The sequence below is a fragment of the Globicephala melas genome, chromosome 6 (assembly GCF_963455315.2).
Source record: "Globicephala melas chromosome 6, mGloMel1.2, whole genome shotgun sequence".
Taxonomy (NCBI): domain Eukaryota; kingdom Metazoa; phylum Chordata; class Mammalia; order Artiodactyla; family Delphinidae; genus Globicephala; species Globicephala melas.
The window spans coordinates 5,778,747-5,801,530 of record NC_083319.1 but is presented as its reverse complement, the minus strand read 5'-3'; the positions used below and the strand labels follow the sequence as shown (position 1 = coordinate 5,801,530).

General features: G+C 56.0%; 1 protein-coding gene and 1 pseudogene across 1 annotated transcript in view; one reads left to right on the top strand and one right to left on the bottom strand.

Annotated features, from left to right (window-relative positions):
- The first annotated feature begins 331 nt into the window (after positions 1 to 331).
- LAMC3 (laminin subunit gamma 3) overlaps positions 332 to 22,784 on the top strand; it is a 60,928-nt gene continuing 38,475 nt past the window's right edge. Inside the window, exons 1-4 of the mRNA XM_030838545.2 lie at positions 332 to 707; positions 13,194 to 13,498; positions 17,910 to 18,040; positions 21,473 to 21,639. Of these exons, the coding sequence (XP_030694405.1) occupies positions 332 to 707; positions 13,194 to 13,498; positions 17,910 to 18,040; positions 21,473 to 21,639 (979 nt within the window). The remainder of the gene's footprint in view (positions 708 to 13,193; positions 13,499 to 17,909; positions 18,041 to 21,472; positions 21,640 to 22,784) is intronic.
- LOC132597447 (ATP synthase subunit ATP5MJ, mitochondrial pseudogene) lies at positions 18,485 to 18,899 on the bottom strand (annotated as a pseudogene).

The window sequence follows — 22,784 nt, the reverse complement described above, 5'->3', positions numbered from 1 at the left end:
TTACCAATCCCTTTTTACAGACGAGGACACCGAGGGTCAAGGAGCCAGGGTCCCCCAGCAGAGCCAGGGCAAAGCAGCTGGGGCTGACTCCCAAGCCGAGCACTCCCGGGCACGACCACGAGGGGGCGTGAGCGCCCAGGGACGGAGCGGTCGGGAGGTTGGGGGGCGCTGCCCGCCGTCTGTCCCTCCCTCCCGCCATGGGTCCCGCCCGCCGGGGGAGGCGCGTACTGGGGCCCCGCGCGCGGTCCGCGCCCACCGGAGCGGGAGACGAGGCGGGCGCGCGGAGCCGGGCGTGCACGGCCGGACCGCAAGGGCGTCGGTGCCCTTGACCATGGCGGCGGTGGCCGCGCTCCTGCTGGGTCTGGCGCTCCTGGCGCCGCGGGCGGCCGGCGCGGGCATGGGCGCGTGTTACGACGACGCGGGGCGCCCGCAGCGCTGCCTGCCCGTGTTCGAGAACGCGGCGTTCGGCCGGCTAGCCGAGGCCTCCCACACGTGCGGCCGCCCGCCCGAGGACTTCTGTCCGCACGTGGGCGCTCAGGGAGCGGGGGCGCAGTGCCAGCGCTGCGACGCCGCCGACCCCGAGCGCCACCACAACGCCTCCTACCTCACCGACTTCCACAGCCAGGACGACAGCACCTGGTGGCAGAGCCAGTCCATGGCCTTTGGGGTGCAGTACCCCACCTCGGTCAACATCACTCTCAACCTGGGTAAGCGCGGGCTCAGGGCACCGCCATCACCTCGTCCCCTGTGTGCACCATCGGGGGCTCGACGCTGCGCGCCCTGGGTTAGCTGTAGGATCCAGATATGGGGGGCCTCAGGAAAGGGACCTGTGCCCCCCCACTATCTGGAAGGATAGACTGATGAGTGTCTCTTGGGGCTGGGAGGGGTGGGAAGCCTCCTGGGAGCCCTTTACAGAGCAGCGGATCTGGGTGCGAGGACCATGCCCTGTAATGATTGTCCATCCTAGACCCAGAGCTGTTGTGGGCAAAGAAGGGAGGTGACCCACCAGGGGGTGAACTAGTCGGCTTTCTGGGGCAGGGGCTCCTAATCTTGGGGCATCTGGTTGACTTTGGGGTTCAGTGAATCCCTGAGGCTGTGTGCTGTCCCTGGGGGTGATCTTGGGGACAGAGCCAGCGTGTTCATCACCGAGAAGGTTGCCCTCAGGGCAGGAGCCGAGTTTCACCCGGCTGTTGGGTAACTGGACCGGATGGCATGGCCTCTCTGCTGTGCCCAAGCCTTTCCACCCAACCCCACGCCATGGTGCAAGAGCCCTTAGGTCCCCGGGAATCACAATCCCGAGTCCGGACCCAGCACTTCACTCATGGCACCTCCACCATTTCAGGGAATGGGAATAACCACCTCCCCCCCCGACCCCTGGCTCCGTAGCCCTTTCAGGGAGGGAGTGTTTCCATTGGTCCACACTCCCTTATCTGTGGGTTCAACATCTCCCAAAGCTCTGAAAACTCAAAGTATTTTTTTTTATATTTATTTATTTATTTGGCTGCGCTGAGTCTTAGCTGTGGCACAAGGGCTCTTAGTTGAGGCATGCATGCTGGATCTAGTTCCCTGACCAGGGATCGAACCCCGGCCCCCCACACTGGGAGCATGGAGTCTTAACCGCTGGACCAGTGGAGAAGCCCCTCTAAGTATTTTTATAACTCATTTTGGCAGCTAAACCTGACCTGAGGCTACTTATAGACCTTGTTGATCCTAGAGTGAATAGTCATACATTCTGTTCCTGAGATGTTTGAACATGGCTGTTAGCCCCAGACCCGGCTGGAGGTGTTAACACAATGCATGGCATAAGGACTGCATTATCTCTCTAAAGTCTGAAGAGTTCTGAATTCTAAACCACATCCGGAGCCAAACGGTTTCGATTAGGAATTATGGGAATGTGTCCCTATTTTTCAGATGAGAAAATTGAGGTTCAGAGAGGTTAAGTCTTTTACCCAAAGACACACAGCTGCTAAATGATACTGACATCCGTGTGTATCCAAGATCAGAGCATAAACTTCTTGACGTGAATTCCACCCATCGGTGGAGTTGGCTTTTCCTAGTTCTGAGTGACAGTGTCTTGGGGAGGGCTGGGGAATGGCACTGAAGTGGTAGGGGGGACACCGAGCCTTCTCAGAAGAGCAGGCTGGTACCCACTGCCACCCCAAGAAGCTCGGTTGCTCTGAGGCCTTGTTACCACCCATTGACCTGTTGGGCTCTCCAGGTGGGGCTTGTCGATGGGATGGGAGGGATGGGATGGGACGGGTCTCTCTACCCAGGCGTGCGACAGGAAACTAGTGGGGGGAGAGAGGTTGGGGGAGCTGGCTAGACTGGCCTGGCAGGACCCCAAGGCCACAGGGGAAGGAATCTGGGATAGGATGGGGTCTGTGGGAGACAGTTTGTTCCATGACAGAGGATGCGGGATGGGCTGATGTGTTGCTTGTGTGGGTGGAACCTGGGTCAGATGAGGGGCTCAGGCCAGGCACAGACGAGGCAGGAGCGGGCGGGGGAGGGTCTACGTGTTTGGATTTGGGGCAGTTCCCGTTTACACTTGGTGTGTGCCAGGCCCTACGCCACACACACACACACACACACACACACACACACACCATTGTTCTTCCCGTCGTGTTGTGCAACGCCAGGCATGTGGGAGGGGCTCTGGAAGGGTCTGTACAGTGAATGCATGAAGGAGGCCCCCACCTCCTCCGTCCTGTGCCCCGGGCCCAGCTCAGGTCTCTCTTTTGCCTGCCTCAGGCCACAGAAGAGGCTTCACACTCAAGCCCAGCACAGCCACTCACTGGGCAGACGCCACCCCCTCCCCGTGCCTCGGTTTCCTCCCTGTGAAATGGGGTGAGAGCTGCCACCTCTCGGGCAGTGTGCAGGTCCTGTGAGCTCAGGTCGGCCAGGCGCTTACAGGAGCGGGGACAGTCCTTGTGTGTGACCAGCAGGACTCTGCTGAGAGCGGCTCAGGCCGAGGTTCCCCTTGGGGTGGCCTCTTCCGAAGGGATTGAGAAATGTTCTCCCAGCTGGCTCCCCAAAGACATCCTGACCCTGGTCCCATTTATGCAGGAGGGGTTCTGGGGACCCACAGCAGCCCCAGACAGACGCGGCCCACGTTTGGTTCCGTTCAAATTTGGTTTTCTCCACGCTGAGCCACAGGTCGCATAATATCAGGGGAGGAAGAGTTCTGGGATCATCGGGGTATTCCTGGTGGGGGCTGGGTGGGTCCTCAGTCAAGGTGGGCGGGAGCCTCTCCTAGCCCTCAGGCTGCCTCTGCTGGCTCTGCCCCCTCTCTCCTTGACCTCACTGGAGGGAGGAGTGGGCAGCGGCTCTGGCCCCCGTCTCCTGGAGGGAGTGGGGTGAGGCCGGGGGAGGGACAGGCGGCCGGTCAGCCCTGGACAGAGGTCGCTGCTTTCCCAGCCCCCTGCGAGCTTGCAGACATCTGTTCCAAATCCCTGAGTCCTGTCGCTAAGCTGAGCCTTCCTGTCTGGGATGAAAGGCAGCCTCGGGGTCTGGTGGCTCCCAGCCCTCCACGGAGGCCACGGGAAGTGAGCAGGCTGGAGCCTCGTAGCGGGTGTGTGGGAGGTGGGTGGTCATCAGGGGTAACACAGTATTCAGGGGGCCCTCACCACGTGCTAGGGACCCCACTATGTCAGCACCCCATCCCAGCACCGTTTGTTCTTTTTCTTTGACCACGCCGTGCGGCATGTGGAATATTAGTTCTGTGACCAGGGATTGAACCCGTGCCCCCTGCATTGGGAGCGTGGAGTCTTAACCACTGGACCACCAGGGAAGTCCCCGTTTGTTCTTTTATAGACAGGGAAACTGAGGCTCTGAGGATGAAATCAGTGCCTAGGGTCCCACCGCAGACCCTGGGACCCTCCCCGCAGTGCGCTGCGTTTGGGGTTGATACACGTCCAGGTTATGCCTCAGCTTTCGGCTGGCCTCAGGGGAGTCTCCCTTCTTGCTTGTACACTTTCTTGGATTCCTGAGAAGCTACTGGAAAGACCATTAAGTCCCTGAGCAGGTGAGTTCTGAGCCCCTGAGCGAGGGGAAGTTTTCTCCAGCCTCAGATCCCGGCTGGGGGCTACCCGTGTGCAGGGCCAGTTCTCCCTGCATCCGTTCAGCATCTGCTCCATCTTCATGGAGCCAGAAGACGAGCTGGGCCCTGGGAACGATGTGGATGAAGATTTAAGCTCAGGGGACACACCCAGGGTGAGCGGGCCTCTTGGAGATGTGAAGGGTGGTGGGAGTTGACAAAAGAGTGGAGGGCATCCCAGGTCAAGGGGAGCCAGGAGGCCGCTCTGTGTGTTCTTGGACCTGCACGGCCTGGATGGCCAGAGCGGAGGGGACAGAGGACAGCGGGGCCTGGCCCAGTGGGAGCTGGACGTCAGAAGGACCTGCCGGCCCCGGTGGAGCCCGACGCCGGCTGGGTCTCCTGAGCTTTGACTCCACTGCATCTTCCTGTCGAGTGGGCGGCCGTGTTTGCATTGGACGAGGCCAGTGCCGGGGCGCCAAGTCCTCCTTCTTTCTCCCTGGGGGTTCTGGCTGGAATGCCGGGCCCCAGTCAGGTCAGGGGTCAAGGCAGCGGCCCTGATTAGCCTCTACCGCAGAAGCAGCCCCCCATGGCCCTGGGCCCAGCTGGCCCTGGCTGGCCTCGCCCCCATCTGGGCTCAGGATGGACCCAGCCGTTGCAGGAGTGGGAAGTCCCAAAGCCCAGGAAGGATGCAGGCAGCCTCCAGATCTCCCCTCCCTCCCCTCCCGCTCTGGCTGCACCAGCTGCGCTTCAGCAGGGCTGAGGATGGGCCGAGACTGCCTCTGTCCTCCTGGTCTTTGCCTTTGCTCTTGCATCTGCCCGGCAAAACTTCCTGTTCCCGCCTTCTCCTGGATAACCCGTATCTCATTCATAAGCAGAACAGCCTAGTGCCTACTGCGTGCCAGTCCCTGTACCAAGCCCTGGGGATGCAACAGCGGACAGGCCGCTATCTGCCCCACTAGGCTTTGAGGTCACCTCCTACAGGAAGCCCTCAGCCCCCAGGATTGGGCAGAGAGCCTGCCTGTATGCTCTTGCAGCCCCTCACCCTTCCCCCGTCACAGTCTAGATCATAGGCGTGAGTTGTTTGTGTCCATCACTGGCTCCAGGCTACAGAGGGAATGCCTGTTTTCACAGCTGCACCCCAGCGCCCAGGGCAGGGCCCCCTGCACAGTGGTGCTGTTGGTTGGGTGGATGGATGGAATGACAGCATTTAGTCATGCGTGTGCCGGGGACTGTGGTAAGTGCTTTGCAGGCATTTACTCATGAAGCCCTTTTATTGTGATGCCCATTTTGCAAATGGGGAAATGGAGTCACTGTGTTCAAGACACTTGCCCATTTCACTGGAGGGAGGTTAGGTCTTTTGCCCAAGGCAACAGAGCTGCTAAGCAGTGGAGCGGGGATGTGAACCCCAGCACATCATGGCTGCACTGTATTTCCTCCCTGGAAACAAGGAATGAGTGGATGAACGCATGAATGAATAACTCCCCAGCCTTCCAGATCCATCCCAGACTCTTAAGCTGTGGCCCCGCCCTTCCTCCTGGCCCTGCCCCGCACCTGGGCACCCCAGGGCTCCAGCCGCTTCACCTGCCTCCCTTCCCCTGCTCTCTCTCATCTCCCCGCCAGCTATGCCACCAGCTGTGCCCTCTCCCCATCTCATGCCCCTGGCTTTGCCTGTTGGGATCATGGTCGACATTTGCGGCTCCACCTGCACCTCCAGCCCAGTCTCCCACCTGAGCCCTTGACCAGGTCATTCAAGCATCCTCCTGAAAGCCGACCGTTGAATGTCACGCATGGGCCCCAAACATAGGGTCCAAAAGTAAAGGTGCACCGTGTAAACGATATTCATAGCAGCATCGTTCACAATAACTGAAGAGTGGAAGCAACCCAAGTGTCCACTGGTGAACGCATACACAAAATGTGGCACCGCCGTACAATGGCATATTTTTCAGCCCTTGGAAGGGAGGAGGTTCTGACACATGCTGCTACGTGGATGAACCTCGAAGACAGCATGCTCAGGGAGATAAGCCAGACACAGGACAAACACTCTATGATTCCACTCATCTGAGTCCCTAAACGAGTCACATTCATAGAGACAGAAGGTAGAATGGTGGTTGCCAGGGGCTGGGGGAGGAAAGAATGGGAAGTTAGTGTTTAATGGGTATGGAGCTTCAGTTTGGGAAGATGAAAAAGTTCTGAAGATGGATGGTGGCCACGGTTGCACAGCAGTGTGAATGTGCTTAATACCAGTGATCATATGCTTAAAAATGATTAAGATGGTAAATTTTATGTTATATATATTATGTTATGTTATGTATATTTTATGTTATATGTATATATTTAAAATTAAAAAGTAAAGGCATCCTTCTTCCTTCCCCCTCGTCTCTCCATGCACCAAAGCAAGGAACTCAGGAATCCGCTGCAGTTCTTCCCTCCTCATCCTTTGACTTCAGCATTCGCCAGATCACTAGATCATTCTCTGGAATGTTCCTTGTCTTTGCCTTCCTCTCCATCATTCCCACTCAGCCCCTCATCTGCTCCCTGATTGATGGCAATGGTCTTAAATGCCCTGACACCTCTCTTGGCAGACTTGTAGTTTGTACATGTCAGTCATGGCTCCATTCAGACTGGACCTCAGAATCCTTCTTAACACAAAGCCCTAGGCAATAATCAATCAGACGAAATCTGTTCACGCTCCCCAGGATAGACAATAGGCTTGACAATCTTGATATCCATATTTAGGGTTTAGACCCTTGGCCCAAAGTTGAGGGAACTGTCGTGGGCCTGGCTCTGATTCAGCCAGGCTCTCGTGGTGTCTGGCACTGTGGTCACAGGGATTCCCCAGCTCTTCGCAGGGATTCAGCGAGCCCCAAATTGCCAAGAGCTAGGATGGGAGAGGAAGACGAGAACCGTGGATGGCCAGATGCTAGGGCGGAGGAGCCCTGCTGTGATGCCTCCTGCCGGCTGGGAGCGGCTCTCCCCACCTGGTTCTCATGCCCACAGTGGGCAGGGCAGCCTCGCCCACGCATTTCCGCTCAGCTCCCCACCCTGTCCCCTGCAGCCCCATCCCCAGGCCACTGCTCCCCAGATGGCTCCAATTTAAGGGCTTTGTTTTGTTTCCATTTTCCCAAAATAAGCCTCTCCTTCGGAGCTCGTTCTGCTCGGTCAGTGCCGGATGTGGGCCAGTCTGCTTTTATGGCCGCCCTGGTGTCATTCCTGTTGGGCTTTACGTCCCAGCTGGCTGGAGAGGACATGGCTTGGTGTTCCTGGTGCTGGCTTGGGCGACCTCTGCAGTTTTCATGGGCACTGGCACCTCCTTCCTGGGCAGCCCTTTCTCTCTGAGCATTGAATGGAGGGGTGGCTCGTTTGGCAACCTGGGGGCAGACAAGCCTGTAGTTGAGCAGAGACTCAGCTGTTTTCTACGTGACCTTGTGCGAGACCCTTTCTCCTGCCTGAACCTCGGATTCCTTGTTAGTAAGACGTGCACGGTTATGGACTGTTTGGGAGTCTCTGAGATGGAGTATGCATAGAGCACTTAACAAGGTGCCTGGCACATAGTAGGTGCTCACTAAATGCTGGCTGTTGTTCAACAGACTCATTCGGGGGGTCGTGATTGGCAGAACCCTGTGACAGCCTCAGTCATGTTGTCAGGCCTGCCTGTCTCCACTTGTTCACTGGATTGTAACCTCCTTAAAGGTACAAATCATGCTTCATCTGGCAAGCATTTATGGAGCGCCTGCTGTGTACCTGGCACTGTGCTCAGCTCTGAGGATTCACTGCCCCGTCCCAAGGAGGGCGCAGACTAGTGGGAGGGATGAGCAGGTCTTTACAGAACAGGGTGAAGAGGCTCGGGGCAGCTGGGGAGCACCAGTGAGGCACCCATACCCACAGCTCCAGGGATGAGTAGCCATCAGGGAAGGCGGGAGAAAGGTGCTCCACACAGGACTCAGGCTGGGGCATTTGATCAGTCTGCTAAACCAGTGGGATGAGCAGGGATGCACGGAAGCCAGCCAGGTGAGGAGCGGAGGGAACAGCCTATTGGGTGGCTGGGAGTTGAGATCCATGTGGTCCCAAGCAGTGTCACTCCGCAGTTAACAGGTGGGGATGACGTTTTGGCCCAGCTTTTCTGATGGGAGCACACCTGTCTCAATCACCCTGAAGCTTCATTGGCCCCTGGAGCTTGCAAGGGTCTGGGTTGAGGCTGCGAATTTAATTCTTGTACTGTTCAGAAGATCTCAGGGCCAGTTCCTTCCCCAGCCTTCGGGTTGCCTTTGGCAGAAACCTTTTCATCGCAAAGCAGGGATTAAGTTGCTTTCTTAGCCCTTCTAATTAACTCTTGGCCCTTCTGTTAACTCTTGTAACAGAAAGTCCCTGCGGCGCCTCTGTGACGTACCTGCATCTTCTCGCACCTGGCTTGGCAAGGAAAGGGAAAAGCCGCGATGTTTCCTAGTGTGCGGTGTTGCTCATTTGCATGAAATCCCGGTGGCCGCCTTTTTCCAATCACGCTTCTAGCTGCCAGCTACCTTTTAAGTGACTCCAAGTTCCCCTCCTGAGAAGTGTCTGGCTGCTAGATGTTTACAGAGGAATCTGGGCCCGTGGACCCACGGCGACCTCCACACAGCATCCTTTCGTGAACGCGCGCCTGGGGCAAGTCCTCACCTGGTTCCGAGGTCTGACGCCTGCTCAGAACAGAAGCGGCCGCCCCAGACACCGGCTCCGTTGGCAACACATGCTTTCTTTGAAGGGGCTTGGAGTGACAGTGCCAGGCTGTGCTGCAATGTAACTTTGAAAAGCATCTTAAAACAGAACATGGCAAGGCGGTTGCTTTTTAAATTTTTTTTTAATTTGTGTTTTCTCCAGTTTTTAAATTAGAACAAACTTCATGAGAAAAAATTGGGAAAATGTAGAACACTTGAAAAGGGAAGAAAAGTCACTGAGTCCTCTGCCCTGAGGACAGTCATGCTTATGCATTCGATGTCTTTCTTTTCTGCTCGTTCTTTAGGGATTTTTAAATATCATCTGACGATTCTAAACGTAAGGTCATTTGTCTTTTTTTTTCATTCAACATTTTCACTTTCCCATGTAATATAAACTCATTGTCAGCTGCTTCCGTGGTTTCAATCATCCTGTGAGTTTATCCCTACAATTTACTGAATCCTTATGGTTCCACTTTTTTCCCTATTATAAAAAAATTCCTTGATGAACTTCTTGATTTAGGTCCCATGCCTTGTTCGAATTCCCAGAAGTGGGATTTTTTTTTTTTTTTTTTTCACCAAAGGCCAGGAATATTTTCATGGCCCTTCATCTGTGTCACCACACTGCATTCCCAAGGGGCCAATATGTATACTTTCGCCGCAGTTTTTTCTTTTATTGTGGTACAATACACATAACATAAAATTTATTACCTTAACCATTTTTAAGTGTACAGTTCACTGGTATTAAGTACATTCACATTGTTGTATTATTGTTGTATATTCACCACCATCCACCCACAGAATTTTTTCATCTTCCTAAACTGAAACTCTGTCCCCATTAAATACTATTACTCTCTCCCCTTACCCACCATTCTACTTTCTGTCTCCATATATTCGACTCCTCTAGGGGCTTCATATAGGTGGAATCATATAGTATTTGTCTTTTGATGACTGGCCTAATTTGCTTCACATCATGTCCTCAGGGTTCATCCATGTTGTAGCATGTGTCAGAATTTCCTTCCTTTTTAAGGCTAAATACTATTTCACTGGGTGGATGGACCACATTTTGTTTTTTAATTAATTAATTTAGTTTTGGCTGCGTTGGGTCTTCATTGCTGCGCGCGGGCTTTCTTTAGTTGTGGCACGAGGGCTCAGTAGTTGTGGTTTGCGGGCTCTAGAGCGCAAGCTCAGTAGTTGTGGTTCGCGGGCTTAGTTGCTCCACGCCATGTGGGATCTTCCCGGACCAGGGCTCGAACCCGTGTCCCCTGCATTGGCAGGCGGATTCCTAACCACTGCGCCACCAGGGAAGTCCCTGGACCACATTTTGTTTATTCGTCATCTGTTGATGGACACATGGGTTGCTTCTACGTCTTGGCTATTGTGTGTAATGCTGCTATGAACATGTGTGCCCAAATATCTCTTCAAGACCCTGCTTTCAGTACTCTGGGGTCTATACTCAGTAGTGGAATTGCTGGATCATATGGTAAGTCTATTTTTAATTTTTTGTGGAACCGCCAAACTGTTTTCCAAAGCAAATGCACCATTTTACACTCCTACTAGCGGTGCACAAGGGTTCCAACTTTTCCACACCCTCACCAATGCTTGTTACTGTTATCTGATTTTTTAAAATATATTTATTTATTTATTTAATTTACTTATTTTGGCTGTGCCGCGTCTTAGTTGCGGCACGCATGTGGGATCTAGTTCCTCGACCACGGATTGAACCCGGGGCCCCTGCATTGGGAGCGTGGAGTCTTAACCACTGGACCACCAGGGAAGTCCCTGTTATCTGTTTTTTTAAAAAATAACAGCCACCCTCATGGATGTGAGCACCAATTCAGTGCTTTTTAGTGCTATTCATAGACTTGTATACCTATCACCACAATCCATTTTTCAACATTTTTATCACCTCCAAAGAAACCCTGTTCCCGTTAGCAGTCACCTCCCCCTGCCAAGTATTCACCCAACACCCCAGGCCCTGAAAACCACGAATCTACTTTCTGTCCTTCTGGATTTGCCTATTCAGGACATTTAATATAGGTGAAATCATACATTATGTACTCTTTGGGATTAGCTTCTTTTATTTATCACAATATTTTCAAGGTTCATCCACACTGTAGCATGTGTCAGGACTTTATTCCTTTTTCTTGCCAAATGCTATTCCTTTGTATGACATACCACATTTTATTTATTCATTTATCTGTGGACGAACATTTGAGTTGTTTCCATTCTTTGCATTTTATGAGTACTGCTGCTCTGAACATTGGTGTCCAGGTTTTTGTGAGGACGTATGTTTTCATTTCGCTTGGGTACACGCCTGGGAGTGAGACTGCTGAGTCATGTGGTAACTCTGTGTTTAACATTTTGGGAAACCACCAGACTGCTTTCCAAAGCAACTGCACCGTTTTACATCTTCACCAGCTGTGTACGAGGCTTCCGATTTCTCCACCTCCTTGCCAACACTTATTTTTGTCTGTCTCTTTTATTTTATCCATCTTAAGGGAGTGAAGTGGTATCTCATTGTGGGTTTGGTCTGGCTAATGATGTTGGGCATCTTCTCATGTGCTCATTGACCATTGATATATCTTTTTTGGAGAAATGCCTATGTAGATCCTTTTTTCTGTTTTCCATTTTTAAATTGGGTTATCTGTGGTTGTTTTTTTTTTTTTTTTTTTTTTGGCTGTGCTGCACAGCTTGCGAGATCTTAGTTCCCCGACCGGGGATCGAACCCGTGTCCCCTGCAGTGAAAGCGCCGAGTCTTAACCACTGGACCTCCAGGGAATTCCCGGGTTATCTGTCTTTTTATTTTTGAGTTGTAAGAATTCTTTAAATGTTCCAGATAAATTCCTTAACAGATTTAACGCTTTGCAAATATTTTCTCCTATTCTGTGGGTTGGCTTTTCATTTTTCTCAGTGGTGTCTTTAGAAGGACACATTTTTTGATTTTGATGAAGTTCAATTCATCTGTTTTTTTTCCTTTGTCAGCTGTGCTTTTGGTGTCACGTCTAAGAAGGCTTTGCCTAACCCAGGTCATGAAGATTTACTCCTATATTTTCTTGTAAGAGTTTTATAGATTTAGCTCTCACTTTGGGCCGAGATGTTTAAACAGAGGATTGAAGTGACTTCTCCTCAGTGCATGAGGGAGACCGTGGACGGTGACAGAGGTGGCAGCAGTGGGAAAGGCCTCCTGGGGTATCTGGGACCAGGGCAGAACAGCCAGAGGGAAGAAAGCAGATGTGGGAAAGGGGTGGAGAGAAGTTCTGTGCTGCTCTGGGGAATGGGAGGGCTCCCTCCCTCTCTTGGTCATTCATTCGTTCATTAGTCCATCCGTTTTTCTGTTCTTAGGCATTACTTGCTGACACCTGTCGGGGCAGATGAGGATGTAGGCGGCCGTCCTCCCCACCCTCCCTGCTCCCCAGCCGCATGCCCCTTCCCATCCCGGCCTCCCAGCTCTGAGTAACTGTGGTGGATCTGGAGCCATTGTGAGCGCTCCTGCGGCATAAAGGTGGCAGCTGGGCAGAGAGGAGGGCAGGGTGTGGCCTGAAGATCCCACATCTTGATGTCAGCAGGGTTGGGGAGGGGAGCAGGACTGAAGCCGATGGAGAGGCCACTGGTGGGGGGTATTGAGCAGAGGGGGCCGAGGAGGGGACTTAGGGTGGGCTGGAAGGAGCAGCCCAGGAGCAAGACCCAGGAGGCAGGGCCAGGAGTGTGGGCTGCACGGAGGCCTGGGGAGGGGGCTTCCAAGTAACAGCGATGATCTATGGCCCAGGAAGTAAGGCAAGGCGTGGTCCCCTGGCTGTGACCACAAGGGGCTGTGGTTGCAAGAGCAGTTTCTATTGAGTGACCCAGAGAAGCTGCACTGCAGTGGACTGAGGGTTAAATCGGGAGATGAGACCATGGGGCCAACAGATACAGACTTCTCTTAAGAACTTTGGATCAAACAGAAGTTAGATGGAAGCAGGAGACAGAGGGGGGTTCGGGGGGGTTGTGTTAGGATTTGGGGGGCTTGAAACAGGCATGTCTCCAGACTCCAGGGGTCTAAAATCACTGGAAGGGAGTGAGACCAAAACGCACAGGTGGAAGGTTTGGTTAATTGGAGCGTAGTGAAAGAAATGACTTTCTAATGGTAGAGCAGGCTTCTTCAGGGCGTGGCAACATCCCATTGCTGGAGATAGTTGAGCAAAAAGAGATGGCTGCCTGTCAGGGGTGTTACTCTGCAGATTCCTGTGCAGGGAGACAAACGGGCCTAGTTAAGGGATGGCAAGTACTTGGGAAGCATGCCAGCATTGTCCTCTCCTGTGTCCTTGACAGGCATCACTAATTAATCATGGCACATCCAGCACAGTGCTCCAGGCAGCCTCTAACGATCCATCCAAGATAGTACACGCAGCACAGCCGTTCTGCTCTCCCTGGACCAGGATTCTGACGCTCCCTTCCCTTCTGTAAAATGGGTCCATGTCTTCCCACTGCAGGGAAAGCTTACGAGATCACCTACGTGCGGCTGAAGTTCCACACCAGCCGCCCTGAGAGCTTCGCCATCTACAAGCGCACCCGGGCCGGCGGTCCCTGGGAGCCCTACCAGTACTACAGCGCCTCCTGCCAGACGACCTACGGCAAGCCCGAGGGCCAGTACCTGCGCCCCGGCGAGGACGAGCGCGTGGCCTTCTGCACCTCGGAGTTCAGCGACATCTCCCCGTTGAGCGGGGGCAACGTGGCCTTCTCCACCCTGGAGGGCCGGCCCAGTGCCTACAACTTTGAGGAGAGCCCCGTGTTGCAGGTCAGAGAGGAGTGGGGCTGGGCGGGGGCCGGGTTGGGGCAGGGGCTGGGCTGGACACTCGGGTCCAGGGGACCCCGGGGAAGTCTAAAAGGGCAGGACGACACAGGGGACTGTGAGACCTCCTGTGGTTTTCAGATTTGAAACAACAGAAGCTTTTGTTGTATCTGAATCTTTTGTGGATGACTGATAATGAAATAGATGGAAGAGGGTGCCCTGTGACAGCCACCAACTCAGCTGACCCCTTCCTTAGGCAGGTGTGGGGAAAGGACTTCCCAAGGGCACACATGGGTTGGTGGAAGGGCCCAGCGCAGACCCTGAGGGTCCTGACTCCTAGCTGGGGGTTCTGCTAGAACTCCCTGCTGGGAGCCCCGCTTCCCCCCTCTGTGATGGATGGCGTTGCCTGCCCTGTGTGTCTCCAAGGGCTGTGACGGGGGTTAGAGGGAAAACACGAGAAGAACGTGAGTTTGGAGTCACAGAGTCCTGGGATCTGTGCTGTCAGGCAGAGCTACGCAGCAGAACTTCCTGCAGCGACAGAAATGATCCCTAGCAGCACCCTCCGGTATGGTAGCCACAAGCCACGTGTCTGTCTGTAGAACACATGGAATGTGACTAGCACGACTGAGGAATTGAATTTTCATTTCAATGAAGTTTAAACAGCCACATGGGGCCAGCAGCTGCCACGTTGGACAGCCAACTGTAAAGTGACCAGCACAGTGCGTGTCCTAGAAGAGATGCTCATTCACGCTTTGAAGATAAGAGTTCGTGAGCTCACCCATCTTGTGGCAGAGAGCGTGGCAGGCTTGTGGCTGTGTGCTTCCATACAGGGCCCCATCCTGCCCACCTGAGTCTACTCAGCTTTGTGGCCCTCCCAGGATAAGCACCCACGCATGTCCACGTTTCTGTGCGTCAGCGACGGTTCATCTGTGGAGGTGGTGGTCTGTTTGATGTTTTGGGGCATTGGACGGCCCTCTAGTCCACTTCCCTGCATTCCGACAGACCTCTGCCGAGAAAAACTGCTATCTTCTTCCCTCGACGTATTCAGAGCATTTCCTTTGCCTGTCTGGGATAATGAGGGGGCTGGGATTAGAATCCCATTTGTTTCTGGAGGGAACACTGAGGCCCAGAAAGAGGTTGTGGCCCACCCAGGCTGTCCAGCACAAGAAAACACGGTGTCAGCTGGCTTGAGGTCCCCAAGGCCACCCTCAGCTTCAGTGATTCACTGGAAGGACTCACAGAACTCAGAAAAGCCGCTGTACTCACGGTGACGATTTATTACAGGGAAAGGATACAGACTGAAACCAACAAAGGGAACAGGTACATGGGACAGGTCCAGGAGAGACCAGGCATGGGGCTTCTGGGTGTCCTCTCCTAGTGGGGTCGTGGGGACAGTGCTGATTTCTCCCAGCAACTGCATGTGACAAGTGCATTGCCAACCAGGGAAGCTCACCTGTGCCTTGGAGTCCAGGGATTTTATTGGGGGTCAGCCACATGCACATGGCGGACAGCCTGTGGCTGACCTTGATCTCCAGCCCCTCCAGAGAGCAGGCGGATTCTGTAGGCCTCCCCATAAATCACATTGTCAGCATTGACCATCTGGGGTGGCCCAGGGCCCCAGGTGAACAAAGTTACTCTTATCAAGGAGGACATTCTGAGGGCTTGCAGGTGACCCCCCCAGGAGTGGGGGGCAAAGGTCAGAACTCTCTCAGGCAAGGTTAATCCTTTCTGGCACAAAGTCTTATCTCCAGACGCCCAGGCCCTGCTTATCCCATTAAAAACGTTCACTTGTGGGCTTCCCTGGTGGCACAGTGGTTGAGAGTCCGCCTGCCGATGCAGGGGACACGGGTTCGTGCCCCCGTCCGGGAAGATCCCATATACCGCGGAGTGGCTGGGCCCATGAGCCATGGCCGCTGAGCCTGCGCATCCGGAGCCTGTACTCCCCAACGGGAGAGGCCACGACAGTGAGAGGCCTGGGTACCGCAAAAAAAAAAAAAAAAAAAATTCACCTGTGCTCATCACATGATTCTGTTGAAAATGACAATTTCTTCTCCATGGGGCTCCAAGCTCTGTAGATTAGAAAACATTGGCCAAGGGCATCTGAAGACAAGCACAAGGGCGGGGCACCTGCTCTGCCTGCATCTGTGCTATCTGGACAGAGGGGCCTCCTGACTCGTTGCCACTTATGTCCTGGATGCTGTCCCTAACAGGAAAACAGCCTTTTCAGAAATGAGACCCCTGCAGCCCCCAGGCAGAAGGACAGAGAAGGTCAGAGAAGGACAAAAAAAGCCAAGCTGCCCCCTCCCCTTCTCTCCCCTCTGGGCACCCCCAGGGTGGTGCTTCCTCTAAGGACGTGGAGCCTTGGGGGTGTGGGGTAACGAGGGATGTGTCCATGCGGCTGCTGTGTCTTGGGTCCCTCTGTCCTCCATGGGGGCCAAGGACCTTGGGGAGAAGGCTGACCCTCTCTGGGCTGCTTGGAGACGAAGCTCCTGCCTGCCGCTTCTGCAGTTAACGCTGCATCCTGGCTCCCACGTCTGTCCAGAGTAAACCCGAGAGCCCACTAGTAGTTTTAGCTGGGCCACTGCAAGTTGCACGAGGTCCTTGCCTCTGCGTACTGGGGCTCCGGTTTGCCCCCAAAGTTACCTCTAAGGCATCGGGGAGTGACCTGTACAGTTTGGGCTAAGGGAACAAATTCCCCTTCTCTCTCCCAGCTCCCTTGCTGGTGTCTCAGGGAGATTTTGATGCTGTTCCTATCACCATTGCCTTCAAGACTGATGGAGGAGGTCATAGGCTACAAAGCAGATGCAGGAACCCAAAGAGGGGTCACTGCAGGCCGAGACCTTGGGCAGGTCATTGCCCTCTGGGCTCCATTAGTATGATGAGGGCGTTGGAGTAGATGCAGGAAGGCAGGCTACTTAGTAGCGAAAGCTGGGACCCTGGGGTCAGATAGACCCGAATCCCAGCTCTGCGTGCACCAGCCGTGCAACGAGGAAGCAGAGTACTTACCCTCACTGATCCTCAGTCTTCTCATCTGTAAAGCATGGGTAAGAATAACACCTCCCTGTGGGGTTATGGTGAGGACCTGAGCCATAACCTCACAATACGCATCAGCTACTGCACCTTCCAGCTTGGACATCAGCCGGTTTGGGTTCTCTAGGGGCACTTTTTCTGCAGAAAGAAAAGACTCTTAGACCATCAGCTGTGCTCTGCTGGGTTCCCACCCCGGGCCTTAGCCCCCTTGCTCCTCAGCTGCTTCAGGGACCGACCAGCAGCATCAGTACCACCTGGGCACGTGTGGAAATACAGAGTCTCAGGCCCCACCTCTGATCAGAAGCTGCATTTTAACCTGATCCCTGAATGCACACTGACGTTTGAGAAGTGATTCAGGGAGTGACTCCCCGGAGGTTTACAAACTCAGCTGAGCGCTGAGGTCCCCTCTGAAGCTTTCTGGTCCTGGACCCCTTCCTGGCTGAAGCATCTTCAGGCAGAGGCCCTGGGCCCTAGGCCACGGGCTCGAGAGTTGCTGAGCCCAAGGGGATCGGAGAGGCCCGCTGGCCTGAGTCACGCTGGGGTGAGAAGTCAGACTTCGCCAGTTCATCTTCTATCCTGATGAGCCTGATTGCTAAACCAGCAGCTGCTGGGCTGAATTAAAGTGCTGATTAACATTCAGCTGGAGCTACCTCTGATTATAACAGCAGGCAGATGAAAATGTCAGCGTTCACGTGGGCTCTCCCCCACCCCCCACCAGCTCTTCCAGGGGGAAGCCTCTCATTCCGCCACCAGCAATTTATCGAGTGCCTGCCGTGCACCCGGCAGAGCCCGGGCTGGGGATGCAGTGAGAACCAGGGGCCCTGAGTCCTTGTTCTCTTGGGGCTGTGTTCTGGTGGAACAGATGTCACCTGGGGCAGGTGCCTTGTCTGTGGGAGCCTGATACTTGGAACGTGAGAAGCCTGTAAACCCAGGGCCCACCCCACGCCAGGGCGCTGGGACGCGTCTTCCCTCAGTTGCCCTCTAGAGCGGGGTTGCGGTCCCGCTGAGGAGTCAGGTAACCTGCGTGACACGGTTTTAGATGGGCTGCTCCGGCACCTCGACCACGTGCCAGATTCCGTGCCCCGCCGCTGACACTGGCCGTCCTCCTCCAGCACCCTCCTGGAGCCGACATTATTCCTTGTCCTATTTCACAGATGGGGAAATGGAGGCTCTGAGACATTGAGCAAATTCCCCAAAGTTGCACAGTCAGGAAGGGGCCGGGCATCCAGGTTGGTGTGACCCAAAAGCACAGGCTCCTTATTTCTGCAGTGTTCTCGGAATTTGTCTGTGTCTGGCCCGTCCCTGTGTCCCAGAAGATGCCCCGGGGAGCCGGCAGACACTCAGGAACCTGCTGATGGAGCCCTTTCCCTTGCATCTTGTCCGCCAGGACTGGGTCACCAGCACCGAGTTCCTCATCTCCCTAGACCGGCTCAACACGTTTGGGGATGACATCTTCAAGGACCCCAAGGTGCTGCAGTCCTACTACTACGCCGTGTCTGACTTCTCTGTGGGCGGCAGGTAGGCGGGAAGCAGGGCAGCGGCCGGGACGCTGGACGGGGTGGCTGCCACGTGGGCTCACCCGGTGGCTACCGTGGAGGGTAAAGAAACCACTTCTGGTGCTCCAGGGGGGGAAAGAGCAGAAGCCTGGTTCCCGGGCCCAGCGTTCGAGGCCTCCGTGACCCGCCTGCCTCCCGCCTCCCAGCCCCGTTCCTGCTGCTTTTCCCACGTCAGCTGTGTTTCCGCTGCCGTCCGCGGGACACACCAGCCCTTTGCACCTGTGGTTCCCTCTGCCTGGTGGTCCGTCCCCCTTTCTTTTCTTTCTTCCTTTTTTTTTGCATCTGACAGTACATTCATTCATGCCACATGTGCCCGTGTGGGGCAATGTTCCACACTCTCGTCTAACACGTAGAACCTGCTTAAATTTCCAGTCGGACCACTGTTCTGTGGGACAAATGAAGCTGGTTAACAGTGACCATAAGCAGGTGCGGGACCCCAGGCTTTCAAAGCTTTGCTTCTTTCCTCAGCACTCATGAGCTTATAACTGATGGAGCCCATCAACCCCATTCTTCCCCAAATCTTACGGTAAACTTGGGTAGAGTAGGGCTTCCTGGGGACCCAAGCATGTTTTTTTTGGTTTTTTTGTTTTTTTTGTTTTTGCGGTACGCGGACTTCTCACTGTTGTGGCCTCTCCCGTTGCGGAGCACAGGCTCCGGACACGCAGGCTCAGCGGCCATGGCTCACGGGCCCAGCCTCTCCGCGGCATGTGGGATCTTCCCGGACCGGGGCACGAACCCGCGTCCTCTGCATCGGCAGGCGGACTCTCAACCACTGTGCCACCAGGGGAGCCCCAAGCATGTTTAATAAGGCTTTGAGCCATCTCCAAACAGTACGAACGGTTCAGGCCACTCCAAAGCCCCACGGCCAGTGACCCAGAAAGGTCACCGAGGAGGGAGGCACCGCACTTCTACACCCTTCTCATGTGAGGAGAGTCGGGCTGTTCCGTCGGGACCCCTGGCCCTGGCCTACATACTCCTCCAGCTTCAATCAGTGCACGTTGTAGTTTAAGCATCTCGCCTCTCCACAAAGCAGGGGCCATCCTGTACACACGTGGCCACTTGGTACTGGGCCCTCCAGGCACAAATGACGTCTTCAATGTAAACACTCCCTCATCAGGCTCCTTCTTGGAAAGGAGAGAGGAGACAGATGTGTTCCCGCCCCAGGCAGACAGGAACCAGATCAGTCCCCAGTAATCATGTCGCACGCCCCAGATTAACAAGGATAGGAAGCCAGGGCAGGGTGTGCTGGCTGTCAGGGAGACCACCCTGCAGATGGGGGCCCTGCGGGAGGTCAGGGGGACCACCCTGCAGATGGGGACCCAGTGGGAGGTCAGGGGGACCACCCTGCAGATGGGGACCCGGCGAGGCTGGAGATGTGAGGGGCGAGCATCCCAGGTGGAAGAGCCAGCATGTACGAGACCCAGGCTTGACGAATGAGGCAACAGCTCTGCAGCTGGAACAGGGGGCGTGGAGACGGCCGGAAGATTGTCGGGGCCGTGGACCAAGTTTATGCAGTCACTGGGAAGCTGCTGAGGATTTGGCCAGGGTAGTGACAGGGTTAGATTTCTAAGACACCCCAACCCTTGACATCGCAGGGGGGCAGATGAGAGGAGAGAGAAGAAGCTGGTTGGGCAGAGCTGGTGGTAGGATGGGAGAGGTGTGGATCTGAAAGCTATTTAGGGTTGGAAGCCAGCTCCACGTGGGAGTGGTGGCCCATGGGGGTAGGGGGCGAGGGACTTCCAAAATTCAAGGACGTTTAGGTGGCGTTCAGAGAGGTGAAGATGTCTGGGAAGGGAGCACGGGCGCAACTGCCTACACGCAGGGTGTCTGCACCCTCTGGAGGCTGGCGCTCAGGAGTGAAGGGGAAATGGGGGGTGTCTGTAGGGGCCCCTCTGCTTCTCCTCCTCCCCCGCCACTCCCACCCTTGATTCAGGTCAAACCGCCCGGGAGCAGGGCCTCTCCACGGATGGTGGATGGCGGTGAGCTGCAGCGTCTGCCGTCAGGGGGCTTCAGGACAGAAAACATCCGGGCCCCAGCTGCCAGAGCTGGACCACCCTCGGGCCAGCAGCCGGTTGGGGGGCAGTGGCCCGGCAGCCTGTGTCCCACAGTGGCCTGTAGGAATTTCACTCTTTCCCTTGGGATCAGAGGGCTTCGTGGAGGAGGGAGTGTTGGCAACATCCCCTTGGGGCCGTGGGTGGTCCCTTGTCCCAAGACGGGTGACCACTGTCTCCCAAGACTGCCTGGTGCCCGCCTCGCCCCTGCCGGAAGTTCTGGGCATTACCTGCCTACCCTGAGCTCCCAGGGAGGCCAGGCAAGGAAACAGTGCTCTGTGACCTTCCCAAGCCCTGTGTCCCCAGTACCATGGGTACTGGCCGTGGCCAGAGGTTCTTCAACATCCACTTGGGACAGAGCGTGGAGCAGAGCTTATGGGGAGACACCAGGTGGCCGTAGAGGAGTGTCTAGGAGCTCAGGGTCTGCGTGGAGTAGGAGAGGACGGGGTTCAGATTCTGGCTCTGCCGCGTAGCATTCGTCACCTCATGGTCTGAGCCTCAGTTTCCTCATCTGTGCAACGTGGCTAGTTATGGCCCCTCCTGCTGCAGTGGTGAAACTCCAGAGACATGATGTGAGCTGATTGCTCTGTTGGGGGCCGCTACAGAGGAAGGCTGGGAGCTGGGAGCCCTGGCCATCCTCCGTGTGCCTCAGTCTGGGCCCCCGGGAGGGGGGCGATGACCCCACCGGGTCAGGCTCAGCTGAGCACGCTGTGTGGCCCCCTGAGCACCGTCGTTCCTGCTGATTCCGCCTGTCTGCCTCTGCAGGAGCGGGGGTGGGGCAGGCCCAGGGCTGCCCTCAAAGATACAGGCTCACTGGGGACTTGAGATGAGCTGGGGGCCGTCCTGTGTAAGGCGCAATCTCCTTCTCATCCCTTTAGACACGAAGGAGGGGGCATGAGGCGCCTCCCTGGCTGCCTGCACCTCCCACCCCCTGCCCTGAGAGCTGGCCCGCCCTCTAGCCAGGAGACTGAGATGACTTCTTCCCGGGTCCCCCTCGGCCCCTGGGTGTGGTGCTTTCAGTGGCAGCATCGAGAACTTGACCGTTACTGACGGGTGGCCTCGGGCAGCCTCTCTGTGCCTCGGTTCCTCCGTCTGTTAAATGGGGATCGTTGTGGGCTTGTGAAGATGCGATGCGCTTACACGTGTACAGAGCTCAGGACAGCCCAGCGCGGTGGGTTCCGTGACTGTTGCCCCGGGCACGTAGCAGGAGTTCAGTAAAGCTCCGTAGCTGAGCCGTAGAATGAGGGGCTCACCCGAAGGCGGGGCTCCCTGGTGATGAAGCCCTTCTCTGCCGGCACCTCCCCAGCTTCCGGACACCCCCCACCCCCGTGTTCTTTTCCCAGGTGCAAGTGCAACGGGCACGCCAGCGAGTGTGGCCCCAACGAGGAGGGCCGGCTGGTCTGCCGATGCCAGCACAACACTGTGGGCACGGACTGCGAGCGCTGCCTGCCCTTCTTCCAGGACCGCCCGTGGGCCCGGGGCACAGCCGAGGCGGCCAGCGAGTGTCTGCGTGAGTGTCCTGGGACTTCGGTGGCCGGAGGCCGGGGGTGCAGGCCAGGAGACAAACTCCCCATCCCTGGCAGCGGGGCTGCTCCTGGGGGGCCTGGCCGCAGCTTTGGGGGCTCTAAACCCTGTGCAGGTATGAGAAGGAGCTTAGCGGGGGCTGGAGGGGGCAGCGTCCTCACCCGCCCAGGCAGCCCCTCAGACCCAGTCTCCCCAGGTGGAGGCATGCGTGGTAGGAGAGCTGAGAAGGACCCCCAACTTGTTCCTTTGTGTCAACTGCTCCAACCACAGCTGCCGATCAAAGCCGGGCCACCCCAGGTCCTGGGGGTGCTGACCTGCCCACCCAGCCTCCCCTGCAGGCCCCCAGGCAGCCCTTCGCTGCCCCGGCCCCCATGCGACGTGGCTGGCACTGCCTAACCTCACAGACACGCTGGAGAGGATGTTGCCATCATACTTTTTCCAGGGATGGGGGCCGCGCATGGGGTGGGGGGCTCCTCCCAGCCTGGCGTGCCCCTCCAGCTTCCCTCTGTCCACAAGCCCTGCCCTCCGACAGTCATCTGGCTTCCTCCGGGCTCCCATGTGTGGCTGGTCGTCGCTGGGCACCAGACTCCACCTGGCTCTGCTGCTGGCAGGAGGCATGTCTTCATGTGCAGGCGCTCCTGACGGCTCAGCCTCTGGACCCACTGTGCTCCTGGGCTGCTGGCATGTAGAGCTGGGGTGGGGAGAGGACGGCTTGTTCCATGGAACAGGATGCTGTCTGCAGGAGCTTCCCGGGGCCACTGTGGCCCTAATGAGTTCCTGCTGCCCTTGCTGGCCTGCCTCCACCAGGAAGTCCTCTCAGGGTCAAGGAAGCTGGCTGGCTCACCCGTTCTGAGTCTGGGGCTCTCTCCATGGTGGGGACACAAAAGGCCAGATTGCTTCTCCCGTCAGGTCCTCACCCCTGAGGTCACATCTCCGTCCTCCCAGCCTGGAACCTGCGTTTCGTGCCTGACCCCTCGCGCTCCCCAGTCCAGGCAGCCCCTGAGCCGCATTCACATCCCCCCAACCCATCTGACTGTGTCCTTCTACACGGTCGACACTGTGTTCCGGCTGGTCACCCCTCCTCTGAGCATCTGAAGCCCCCACCTCCCTGCTCTCCCAGCCCCCATACCC